Raw genomic sequence first — 11,274 nt, 5'->3', positions numbered from 1 at the left:
ACTTCAACGTGTACGAATAATCGATCTGACACCCCTCCTGATTTTGCACGTTGCCGCTCACGACTCACGACTCACGACTTGCACGTTGCACGGTTCAACGACGCTACAAGTCACGAGTGTGTTCTCAGAGTGTGCGGCTGAGAGAGTTGGGGGTTCGATTGCAAGCTCTCACGGAAGTGGAAAGTATATACACAGCCAAGCCTAAAGTGTGTACACGCATATGCGCATGCACGAGGGTATGAGAACAAAGGGTCTGAGAACAAAGGGTCTGAGAACAAAGGGGCGGAACAACAAGTAACGATGTTGATGACGATGGCCAAGCGAGGATGCCCACTCGTGACTCGATCCACCATTCCCAAGCGCACAATCATGAATGCAGCTGGCACGTTGACACAAATGACACTCAGGATGTTCAGATTGACAAGGACTTCTGAGCGTCTCTAAATACTCTAGCTGTTACAGGGGCGAGCTTTGACCTGGCGGCAGCAAACGACGACTGTGCAGCAGCTGTATGTATCATACCTATGAGCGACTCGCGAGTGTCTCTATCGAGACGTCGGAACATGCCTACATGCTTGGTGCGCGCACCAGCTTGTCGTAACAGCACCATGCGAAACGCCGAGTAGCCCAACCAGTGCACGTAATGTGGTCGGATCGTGCAGCTCACTTTCCACGCCGCGCTCGCACCTCTGCTTCTGCCTGTGCCTCTGCCTCTGCCTCTGCCTGCTCCTCTTCCAGCTGGTGCGCGCCTTGCTGAGTTTTGGCGCTTGTTCATAGCTTGTCGTTTGAATTTGGCGCTAGATGCACGACTGCCAATGTACCTACTCGTAAATCTGACCAAGCGTTGGATCGCTTTCCACAGGAACTCGGGCGTGAACTGTCTCTTGAAGCGTCTCAACTCTGCCAGGTAGGCGGTAAACTTGAATGCTGCTACGAGGAAGCTCGAATAGATGCTACCGTAAACCCTGGTATCGCCATTGAGTGCTGTATCGGTAAAGAGAATGTGACAACGAGCTTTGACAGACTGGATCATCTTCTCCACCAGAGCGGCGCCCGGTCGACGGCAGTATTCGACGGTCAGAGTGTCGCGTATGTCGAGGCCTGCATAGCGCGTGAGATCGGTCGACACACCGAGCGTTCGCGTGTTGATTGTGAGGCCGCACCAGGGAAACTCGTCCTTGTAGATGCGCGCGACCAGAGGGCTGCTCGTCGAGTTCGAATCGATCAGGTCGAAATTTGTGAGCGTCTTTTCGGCGCTGATAAAGCAACCGTAGTCAGGATGGCCTTTTCGCATGACCTCGTAAAATTTTTTGGCAGTCTTCTTGCTCGTTGTTACCAGCAAGAAGTCATCTGTGTACCGCATCAGCAAGCTTCTCTGTTTTGCGCCGGCATTTTCAGAGCCAAGTGTACTGAGGAATGCATCTCTCGCGCCCATCTCGGCGTAGAAGAAACTACAGAGCAGTGTGGATAGACTCGACCCCTGCGGAATGCCCACACGCTGCCGGTAGAATTCTCGACCGATCTTGATCAGGTTTTCCGTGATGTGCTGCCGAAGCAGTTTGAGGATCACCGATGTCGATTCGTAACGGTAGCTGACGCCGTCGACGAACACCACATCGTGCAGAGCCACAGCGAGGGTCGAGGCGAGCGAAAAAAAGTCGATATGCTCCGAATCTGGCCGTGCGAGTTGGACAAACGCTCGTTTCGTGGCTTTCCCCACAGGCGCCACGCCAGCGCAAGCCGAAGATGATCTCGTCTCGTGAGTGGCCGAAGCCATGACTTTGGCAAAGCGATGAATCCGATATCCTTCAGAGTCGTGGTCGGCGCCATCCTTGCACAGGATCTTTTCAATGATCTCGAGCAACTTGCTCTGATCGATCGAATCGAATGCACACCTCACGTCGACTTTCACAAAGTACAATTTGCCCTTGCCTCGTACGCCACCGGCGCGAGACCGATCCTGCAGTAACTTCTGTTTGAACATCTTGAGCCGCGCATAGATCTCGTTAGGTCCAAACACGGAGCTCGAAAGCATATCTGCGCCTACACCATCCACGCCTCTCCATGCACCACCTCCATCCTCATCGCCAGCATCTGTCAGCATCCGACTCTTCTCGTAGGTCAGAACGTGGAACACGGACTGCAAGATGTAGTTGATCGACTGACCCAGGATCAGCGACTCCCTCTTCTGCTTGGCCAACGCCGCGCTCAACTTGAGCTTTTTCGTCTTAGCTCCGGCTGCATCTTGTGAGGCCTGCTGGTACGTGTGCACCTGCTTTGTACTACGGCGTCTCAAATTGACGATGGGCCTGACGCCCGTCTCCTTCGGCAGCAGTCTGACGTGTGAATATCCCAACTTGCGCGACGACATCATTGACAGCGCTTCGGCGCGAGTCAACGGTTCGAAGATGGTCTCCTTGAGTTGACCCAACACGGGACGCGAAAGCACGTGCCAATCGTCCTGCCGAAAGTACAGTACTTTGTTGCGGTACGCAGCGGTCTCTGTGATGTAGAAGGTTGTGCGGAGAAGAGGTATGACCAGTCCATCAAAGAGCCAGTATAGCAGCTCGAAAACCAGCGCTTTGCGCGATTCGGCTTCTTGGCGTGTCAGACGGCGATTGGCTTTGACCGCGCCTGCAGGCAGTGCCCAATCGACGTCGGTGAAGCGGAAGGATTGTGCGATCTGGTGCAGATTGAATGTTTCGTATCTTCGCAGCCGGACGAAATCGGCGATGGTGTCGAGTAGCAGCGTTTGGTTGTGCAACGAGCCAAACAGGTCGCGTGGTAGAAGAGACTTGATGGTCATTGTGACAAAGTGCACCACTTGGCCTACAGTGGGGACGGCATAGTTGGTGTAGCGAGGTTTGCGGAGCGCCGGAGACGCCAGCTCTATCGTCGCCTTTGCTGGAGCCTTTACGGGCGCTGCGTCGCTTGGCACTTGTATGACTTTAGTTTGTATTGTCGACGTCGCTGCACATCCGCTTTCTTTCCGAGTTGGCTTCACAGGCACATCTTGACACTGAGTCGGCTCTAACGACTCGACTTCAGCCAAGTCTTGAACGATCTGTTGTCGCTCCTGCGCTGTCAGTCTTCCCTTCGGAACTCTTGAAGGACAGCATCGATCCAACAAGGCTCGGTAGTTGATCTTGTCGTGCCTTGCCAAGATCTTTGCCAACACTTTGAGCACCGGTCTGAGTGCTTTTGGCGTACGTACAGCGCCCAACGCTTTGATCTCGACTTCTCTCACTGTGTAGTCCCGGAAAGGCTGCGTAGTTGTATCGTAGTCGCGAGCGCCAGTGAAGACGTTGTGAAGACCAAAATGACGAGGAAAGACGTACTTTGCCAGATGTCTTGTGCGTCGCTGGTGAAACAAAGCTTCCGGAGATTTCACGTCTTGTTTGCTGTTGGCAATGCAGTTGCGAGTCAACGGCTTGCTGCGAGCAGTCGGCTTGTTGGGTGCAGTGGAGGAAGGAAGGACCTTATCGAGCTCCTTTCTGATAGCTGATCGGGGTATGACGTGTACGCTGGGTAGGCCTACTTCGACGCGGCCGTTCTTATTGCGCGAAGCGCGCGCGTAGAGCATCCTGCTTCGAACGAGGATGATCTCGGAAGGCTTTCGGTCCACGCTGCTGGAAGCCGCTGTTTGACTACGAGCGATGTCGAGTTCGGGTGCTGAGCTTGTTGAGCGCGCACTGATTCGAGAAGTGACTCGGTCGAGCTTCCTTGGCCTCTTTCCGGTTAGCAATGGCTTTGACGTTTGGATTGCGCCGACGGCTTGTCCTATGACCACTCGTTGTCGTGTCGTGCTTGTAGGCTCACCCGCCTCACCATGTTTGCGCTTAGCACCAGCTTGCTGTGCTCTATTCGCGGCGGCACCCAAGTTCGCGGTGCGCTCGCTCAGCGCAGCTCCGGTCAGCTGCACAAAGCAAGTACCATCAGCACCATGACGTAGCAACGGTACAAAGATGCTCGTATTCACGAGCAGCCACACAAACCGCTCCGTACCGATACTCTCGCAAAGATAATGCCACTCCTTGTTCAAAACCAGGCAAGTGACCATTGAATTCGGATACAGGTTGATCAAGCCCGGTCTACCTGTAGACGTAATGCGGAAAGACTCCAATCGATCATCAGGTCGTCGATAGCCTTTCAACAGTACGTTGTTCGAGGCATCGTACCTGCGCCTTGCCACTGCACTGGTTTGTGTGGATGTCTTGGCTAGGATTTGGAGCTGCGCTTCCTGTACAGCTTCGTGGATGGTAGTGCACGGTCCTGATTGACTTAACCATTGGCTACTACGGTGTGGAGGCGTCTGGGCGGCGATGAGACTATCGATTCCGACTAGGGTGATGTTAAGAAGCTTCCATCGCTCGAATGAAAGACCATTTGGAGGATTCTTGCTACTTGACGCGCCTAGCTCGACGCCAAATTGCTCGCGGATCAAGGTCAAAAGTGGCACGACTTTGGCAAAGTGGCGTTCGAGCACCGAGCACTTGATGTCGCCAGAGCTGGATTTGGGTGGCTGCATCTCAGTTCTTCATGTTCTGAAAGTATGATGCTGGCAGAGCGAGTCTCGTAGGAAGTTGCGCAACAAGAATGAACGTGAACCATAGAAAGAGAACGGAAGATAAGTCGCAAGTCACAGTCTGTGTGAGTGTTGGCTCCATTCGTGATTTAAATCACGAATTCTAGTGCACGGCTTAGACCAACACACACATGTGACAGTCGTGAGTCACGAGTCGCGCTGCATTTTACGCGACGCGCAGCAGAACTGACGGTTTTCTGTTCTGGCTGGACTTCATCTCGGCTCGGCACAGGCATCATACAGGCAGCCAGAGTCGCTGCTATGTTGTGCAGTCTATATTGATTTGCATTGTAGGGTATCAAACTGGAACGAAGTTAATCTAGCCCCAACATCAGGTGCGACGTGCCAGAGCCTCCCTCAAGCCGTTGACGTCATCTGTTCTTTGGAGCCGCAAGCCAAAGTCCTGCCCAGAGTGCTGCGACGCTTTCATTTTCTCCAGCAGCTCAGACATGACAGCCGAGTGCTTTTGGTCATCGCCTTTGGTGTAGTTGGATGTCATCTTGGCTCCACCTGCTCGGGACAGCAATGGGCCCAACGTCAACTTGGATTCCGCTTTCTCTTTCACTGCGTGAATCTGAGTCCAGAGCTGCGAAAGATTGCGAGCGCTCTGCGAGGTGTTGAGATAGATAATGTAAAAGGCATCGAAACCGCCAGCGCCTGGGATGCTTCCGCCAACCACGCCAGGTACTTGGTCGCTGATGTTTTTAATCAGGCTGCCGATATCTGGTGGCTCGATAGGAACACCAGCACGCTGGCCGAGCTCGCGCATGCCAGCACGGATGGAACGAAGGCTATTGCGCACATCGATGAGTGCTTGTAGTACGGTCCGCGGTGTCACCCGGATGTCTACTATGCATGTGTCGTCATCGGCTTGGTCATCATCAGCATCCTTAGGCAAGGTTTTCAGCACTGCATCCCACTCGCTAGAAAGCTGTGCGGCTGCCGATTCAACGGATCGGTCGTAGGCAGAGGCATCGGCGGCGTGCAAGAAGCGCAGTCGCAATAGGTTGTCAGCGAGACCCTGATTGGAAGCGGCAATGATGTTGTACAGCTGCTTGGCCCACTCTGGCTTGTCCTTTCGCCACGCCAATACCTTGGACACCAGGCTGGGAGTATTGGATCCAGCATCCACGTCGGCAAGAAGGAGGTCGAGGCCAGGTGGCAATTGTAGTGGTGCAGGTGTTGGCACCTCGTGATTGTTCGAAAGCGCAAGCCCTTCTGTTGCGGTAGAATGCGACTCGCCAGCTGCAGAAAGCGGTGAGGCCACCCAGAGTGGGTTGTACGGATCCAGAACGGGAAGAAGATCGATGCGAGCGTCCAGTCTTGCTTGACGCTGTTGGCTTGTCTCTTGACCCTCGGCCAAGACCTTTTCGCCTTCGTCGAGGCACGCTTGCAAAACGGTAGGTTCGAATCGTCGATATAGCTGACTTCCCCAGATGGCGGCGCTGACATCGAAGCCGGAACCGATCTTTCCTTGAGCGGCGCAGTGGGCCAGTTGTGCAAGGTTGTGGATCAAAGCGAGATCCTCTATTTCGATCGAGTGTGGGCCATTTGGAACGACCGCCTGCAGGTGCAGCAGGAAGCATGCAACCAGAGACGTGGTCATGGCGGCACTTGAACCGAGACCGGTCTTGTGTACATCGGCGATTCGGCATTTTTGGGGCGAAAAGGGTGGCAGGCTAGTGAGCTGATCGACGGTCGGTGCTATTCCTTGCGGAAGGTTGAGCGACTCTCGTTGCGAGTAAAAGTCATTGTCTGCGGCTACGGTGATTTCGATGCCATTCGGACCGGTCTGTTGGAGCAGCGTTTCCAGCTCTCCGGGTTCTTTGAGCTCAGCTGCAAGTCTCAGGGTATACGCAAGAGCGAGCGAGACGAAAGGATTACGACCAGCTTTCTCTCGCGACTCGGCGGTTTGTTCGATGATCCAGTGGGACGTTGTCTGGTTTTTGTTCGACGGCGTCGAGGATACCGCCGAAGCTCGATAGACCCAGACCGCATCGACGAACTGAGGCGAGCGTACGGTGATGGTACAAGGGGAAGTTGCAGGGTCGACATGGGACGCCGATGTAATCTGTGATTGAGCATGGCAGTAGAAACGTGACGACGTGGAGACAACCAGACCAGGATAAGCTGGATCAAGAACGAGGTAGCCTCCAGCTACGAGCACCTTGCCAGGTGCAGAGACGACGGTCTCGCGGCTACTTGTTGAAGCCATGATCGAGGCGGTCGATGATAAGGAGAATGCAGAAAGCTAAGCAAGAATCTTTGTGCTTGGTATTTGGGTCTGTGCAAGAAGAACATCTCAAAGTGACACTCACGACTCTGCGACCTTGCGGACATCACGTGATGAGATAAGATAGCATGTATGAAGTGACGGGCTAACACTACGACTCTTGCCACACGCCAAACGTGAATCACGAATCACGAATCACGAATCACGAATACGCAAATTCCGGCTGGAGCCTGTAACATTCCAAGGCACCTGCTCTCTGCTGATCGTGAAGAATGGACCGCGAACATGGACGGAAGAGAGACAGAGACCGCAAGAAATTGCTCCAAGAGCTGTGAGGGTGGTGATATAATGCGGGTACCGAGATTCGTGATTGCTGCTAGCATTGAACTCAGCCTCGTTCAGGTCAGAGGTGAGGCTAGGCGAAGCTCAGGTTCTGGATTTGAATTGCTGCAGGTCGGCGCTGACCCTGCAAGGTGTTGTGTTTGTGCCTTGCTGCTCCTGGTAATTAATCGCACGCAATTCACGATTGGAGATGCTTGCGACGCTCAGCGCTGTTACGTTCTGTATTGTGCTGTGCTCTACGGTTCATATGAGAAGCGGACAAGGTTGACGCAAAGAGTCGTGAGTGTGCCGCTGCTTTGGAATTGGTGTGCGCGATTCGTGATTCGTGATTCGTGATTCGTGATTGCGGAGGGCCTCGTGGGGAAACCAGTATCGAACCTCATGGCACATGATGGGCTTAGAGTTTCCCACGGATCAAAGCGTCGATCTCGGTTGAGAGGGTGAGTAGCGGGGAATTGGCAGCGATGGCAATGACGATCTTTGGAAATTGCTCTTGGATCGCCGCTTTTGACTCGGACGACAATAGGAAGCACATGGACATGGACCGCTCGCGCTTTGACAATGACGATTCACGATGGGTGCGATGCGAAGAGAAGCGATCTCGCATGCATTGAAGCTAGACGTGAAACCAGTTCAGAGCAACGACTTAATGGCGACTTGCTGAGGTGGTGAAATTCTTCGCGTTGGCCTGCCAAAGACCATGGGACTATGGTGAATTTGTACTTGGTCTTGCTTGCACCCTCATTACCAAACCAAGTTCCTTCAAGAGAAGGGCGACAGAAGCAAGAGTTGGGAGATGGCAAAGCATGTGCGAACAATTGACAAAGTGTGCGTGGCGAACAATTGACAATCGTGCGTGGTTCCAGCACACTTTAGGTGAACTGATGAGCTTCGAGTGCAAGAGAAACTCATCATGCGTGCCTGTCTTGTTTGTTCCAGATCAAGCACCGACGGTTTGGCTGTGGTGCATGCATAAATTTTCGAGTGCGAGCGACGCGGCACGCGTGACATATGTTGTGATGACGTAGGCTTTGGAGTTGGCCCGCAGCGATGGTGTTTGGCTAACGCCCAGAAACTGCCAAAGACGTCGATGAGCCAGTCACGAGTGGGGATACAAATGCGAAGCTTAGAAAGGCGAAAAGCTAAAGCTGGATCTGGCTGTAACTGCGCTTCATTGCAGCCTGGTTTTAGGTTTGAGCAGCGCGTGACGAGTTGATCTTTATCGGCAAGCAGATGCGTGTGTGCATCTGCGGATGTTGCTGGACAATAACCAGGCCGAAACCGAGAGCCGATCGGAATGTGCAAGTGATTGTGCATTGGGTGGAGCCGAAGACAAACGTGAATCACGAATGCCGATGCCAAAGCTGTCACGAGACTGTTTAAGCATAAACAATATGCGAGCAAGCATGAAATCAACTTAGATGAGACTTGAGATGGACTTGAAATCGGAAAACGTCGCAGTCGATCGCACGACAGCCATCGCGATCCACATGATGAGCAGCCTTAACCAGGCAAAGTGGAGAGCAAAGTCGGTGAGTCTGGAGTCAGCGAACCAGAGTCAGCTACTAGACATGGGGCACCACACTGCCAACACGACACACGACGGCTGGATTCGAGACTGTGGCTCTGCGACTGTGGGTGGGCTTGAGGGCAGCTTGCTTCTTTGCCTCATTAGTCACAATTTGAGTGACACTGGTAGACTGCGCAAAAAGCACAACGGCATTCGCTTGGTTGTTTGGCGGGTGGGTTTGGTCGGGAGCCGCGCGATAGCCGAATTCTGCTAAAAGTGCTGCAGCATTCGTGATTGCATTTCACGCAAGCTACAGAGGTTGCCGCCCGATAATGCTTTCTTTCTGTTAACCAACTTAGCAGACGTACAGCCGCTCGGTCCGAGGCTTGGAAAACAAGATCAACCTTGTATCGTGGTGGTTGAGGGCATGTCACTTCTCGCTTGTACTTTGAAAGAGTGAGGGCAAGCTGTGACCTGTTTGTATTTTGTCGGGGCCTTTCTTCTCTTTGTTGCCTTCTCAGCTACTAGGTGCAAGATTCTTTCTCGTTTCAACGATCCGGCTCAGTCCGACGTCGAACTCGCTGAGCATCGGACCATGCATCGGCAAAGGCATATGCGAACAAAGTATATCATCGTTACAGTACAGTAGCTGCTATGGATAGCGACGTCTTTCGAACAAGCTGGCAACGTTGAAGGGTTCGTGGTTGCTACAGGATCTGCTGCGCACACAATTTTGTTTGAAACGGTGGTAACCTTCTTGCTTGTTCTGTCGTTGCCCAGCGCGAGACTCACGAATTCACGAATGTGAAATTCTCATCGATCTTTCGAGGATTCATGGCAGTGTAACTCGAGCTTCCCCGCACCTTGTGCTCGCTCTAGCTCTGAAGCTTGCGATTGGCTGCGCTCTGGACAGCAATTGTGATTACATTTGACAGACATCTGGCTGTTCAGGTGGGGCAATCGCAATCGAGCCACTTTGAGCACACAAGGCAAAATAGTGTCCGCGCACTCGTGACTGTTGTCTGGTATGCGTTCGTCGACTGTTCATGACCGTGTCGACGCGACAACAGTTTCGCCTGCTCTAGTCAAGAAAGAGCGTTGTGTGGATGTGTGGAAAGAAGACTGTGGATCATCGGCAGCCTGATTGGAAGCAGACCCGAGTTTTAGTTAGTTGCAGCTTTCGTTCAGAGTTGTGACCTGTTCGTGGTTCGGCGCTTTCTGTATCTGCGATTTTCTTACCAGGCACGGCGACTGACAATGGGCGCGGTGCGAAAATCAAAGCTCCGATTCGTGCAGCTTGGCTGCAAGCAACTCATCACTCGTGACTGACAGCACACCGTATTTTTACCACCGGCTCTCCACCACTTGGACTCTCGACTTTGTTACCGAATGAATGCCTTTGGAACCAACTCAGGTCGACAGCACCGTGTCAAGAGGTAATTCGTCCATAGCAAGCCTAGCCTTGCGTCACCAAATTGCGGCGTCTCGCTGGCCGTCGACTAGCTGTGACAAGGCAAGTCCTCTCTCATTGCCATCTGACTCGCCAGCCTTGACTTGATGGCATCTTTGGTCAAAGTTTCTACCTCGTCGCCCTTTCCCTCTAAAGATTGGTTAACTTAACTAGGGCTGCCAGATGTGTCCTTGCTCTGTTAGCGAGCGAGCCCTGCCGTGATTTGTGGTTGCTTGGACCTCACTCTTTCCACTTTAAACCATGATCGTAGAAAGACACACTTGGTCAATTACCGCAACCGCACAACCGATCGTGCCATTTCGCTGTCTGAGATTCATGTCCTGTTTAGAGCTGCGGGCGATGCGTGCGCTGCGTGCGCTGCGTGCAGGCGTTATATGCAACGTCGGGCGACGCAGCTGTTCGAGTTGGCAGTACAGCTATAAACAGAATCGTGAATAGTTGACTCAGTCAAGTTATGGGCAAACGCGCTCCTCTCTCCTTAGCCGACCTGTCTCTGACTCTGTCTCACTCTCACTCTCACTCTGTGACAGACTCTTACTTTCCACTCTCTCCGTTTGGCTCGAGCAGCGGCTTCTCCGGATTTTACGCCAACGTTCAATTTTATCTTTGTTCGTTTTACCTTTATAATATTAATTTTATTTCCTTTGCTTTGCTTTCTTTTCGGCTTGGCTTTGCTTTGCTCGGCGTCTGGCTAGGCAAAGGCGATCGAGGCTTGAGCCGGTCTCTGGCTGCGCTCTCCAGGGACGCAACTCGGGGGATGCTTCTCAGTCCTGCTAACCTTGAATGACAGGATGGTGCACTTGCCTCTTTGCCATCCTCTTGACACCCGATCCTTTCTTTACTCCAGTGTCACTCACCTCTTCACCATCACATCCCCACTCCTTCGATCCGCACCGTTTCCTTTCGACAACTTTGGCTGCTCACCATCATTGTTTCCACCTCGAGCCGTCGCACGAGTCGGAAGACCTGCTGCATGAATCGCCTTTTGCCTCGTCACACTCGATTGACTCTACGGCTCAGTCCGCTTCCTCTGTCGTAAGCGTAGCAAGCTGCAAGCCTACGTCCTGCTGGTTCAGCTCTCAGTCTTGACTCTGATACACAATCACCTCGTCGACTCGAAATCTCAGTCGACA

The 11,274-nt window shown here is 53.0% G+C and overlaps 2 protein-coding genes across 2 annotated transcripts; both read right to left on the bottom strand.

Moving 5' to 3' along the window:
• Positions 1-412: 412 nt before the first annotated feature.
• UMAG_11198 (uncharacterized protein) lies at positions 413-4,528 on the bottom strand (the record flags this gene model as incomplete). The annotated part of the gene is made up of 1 exon (XM_011388426.1): positions 413-4,528. The coding sequence occupies one exon, from the start codon at positions 4,526-4,528 to the stop codon at positions 413-415; it is 4,116 nt and encodes a 1,371-aa protein (XP_011386728.1).
• Positions 4,529-4,916: 388 nt separating this feature from the next.
• UMAG_00760 (phosphomevalonate kinase) lies at positions 4,917-6,800 on the bottom strand (the record flags this gene model as incomplete). Its single annotated transcript, XM_011388236.1, has 1 exon — positions 4,917-6,800. The coding sequence occupies one exon, from the start codon at positions 6,798-6,800 to the stop codon at positions 4,917-4,919; it is 1,884 nt and encodes a 627-aa protein (XP_011386538.1).
• Between the last annotated feature and the right edge of the window lie 4,474 nt (positions 6,801-11,274).

Source organism: Mycosarcoma maydis, chromosome 1, assembly GCF_000328475.2.
Source record: "Mycosarcoma maydis chromosome 1, whole genome shotgun sequence".
In the NCBI taxonomy this organism is placed as follows: Eukaryota; Fungi; Basidiomycota; class Ustilaginomycetes; order Ustilaginales; genus Mycosarcoma; species Mycosarcoma maydis.
This window is presented reverse-complemented; position numbering and strand designations above follow the sequence as displayed.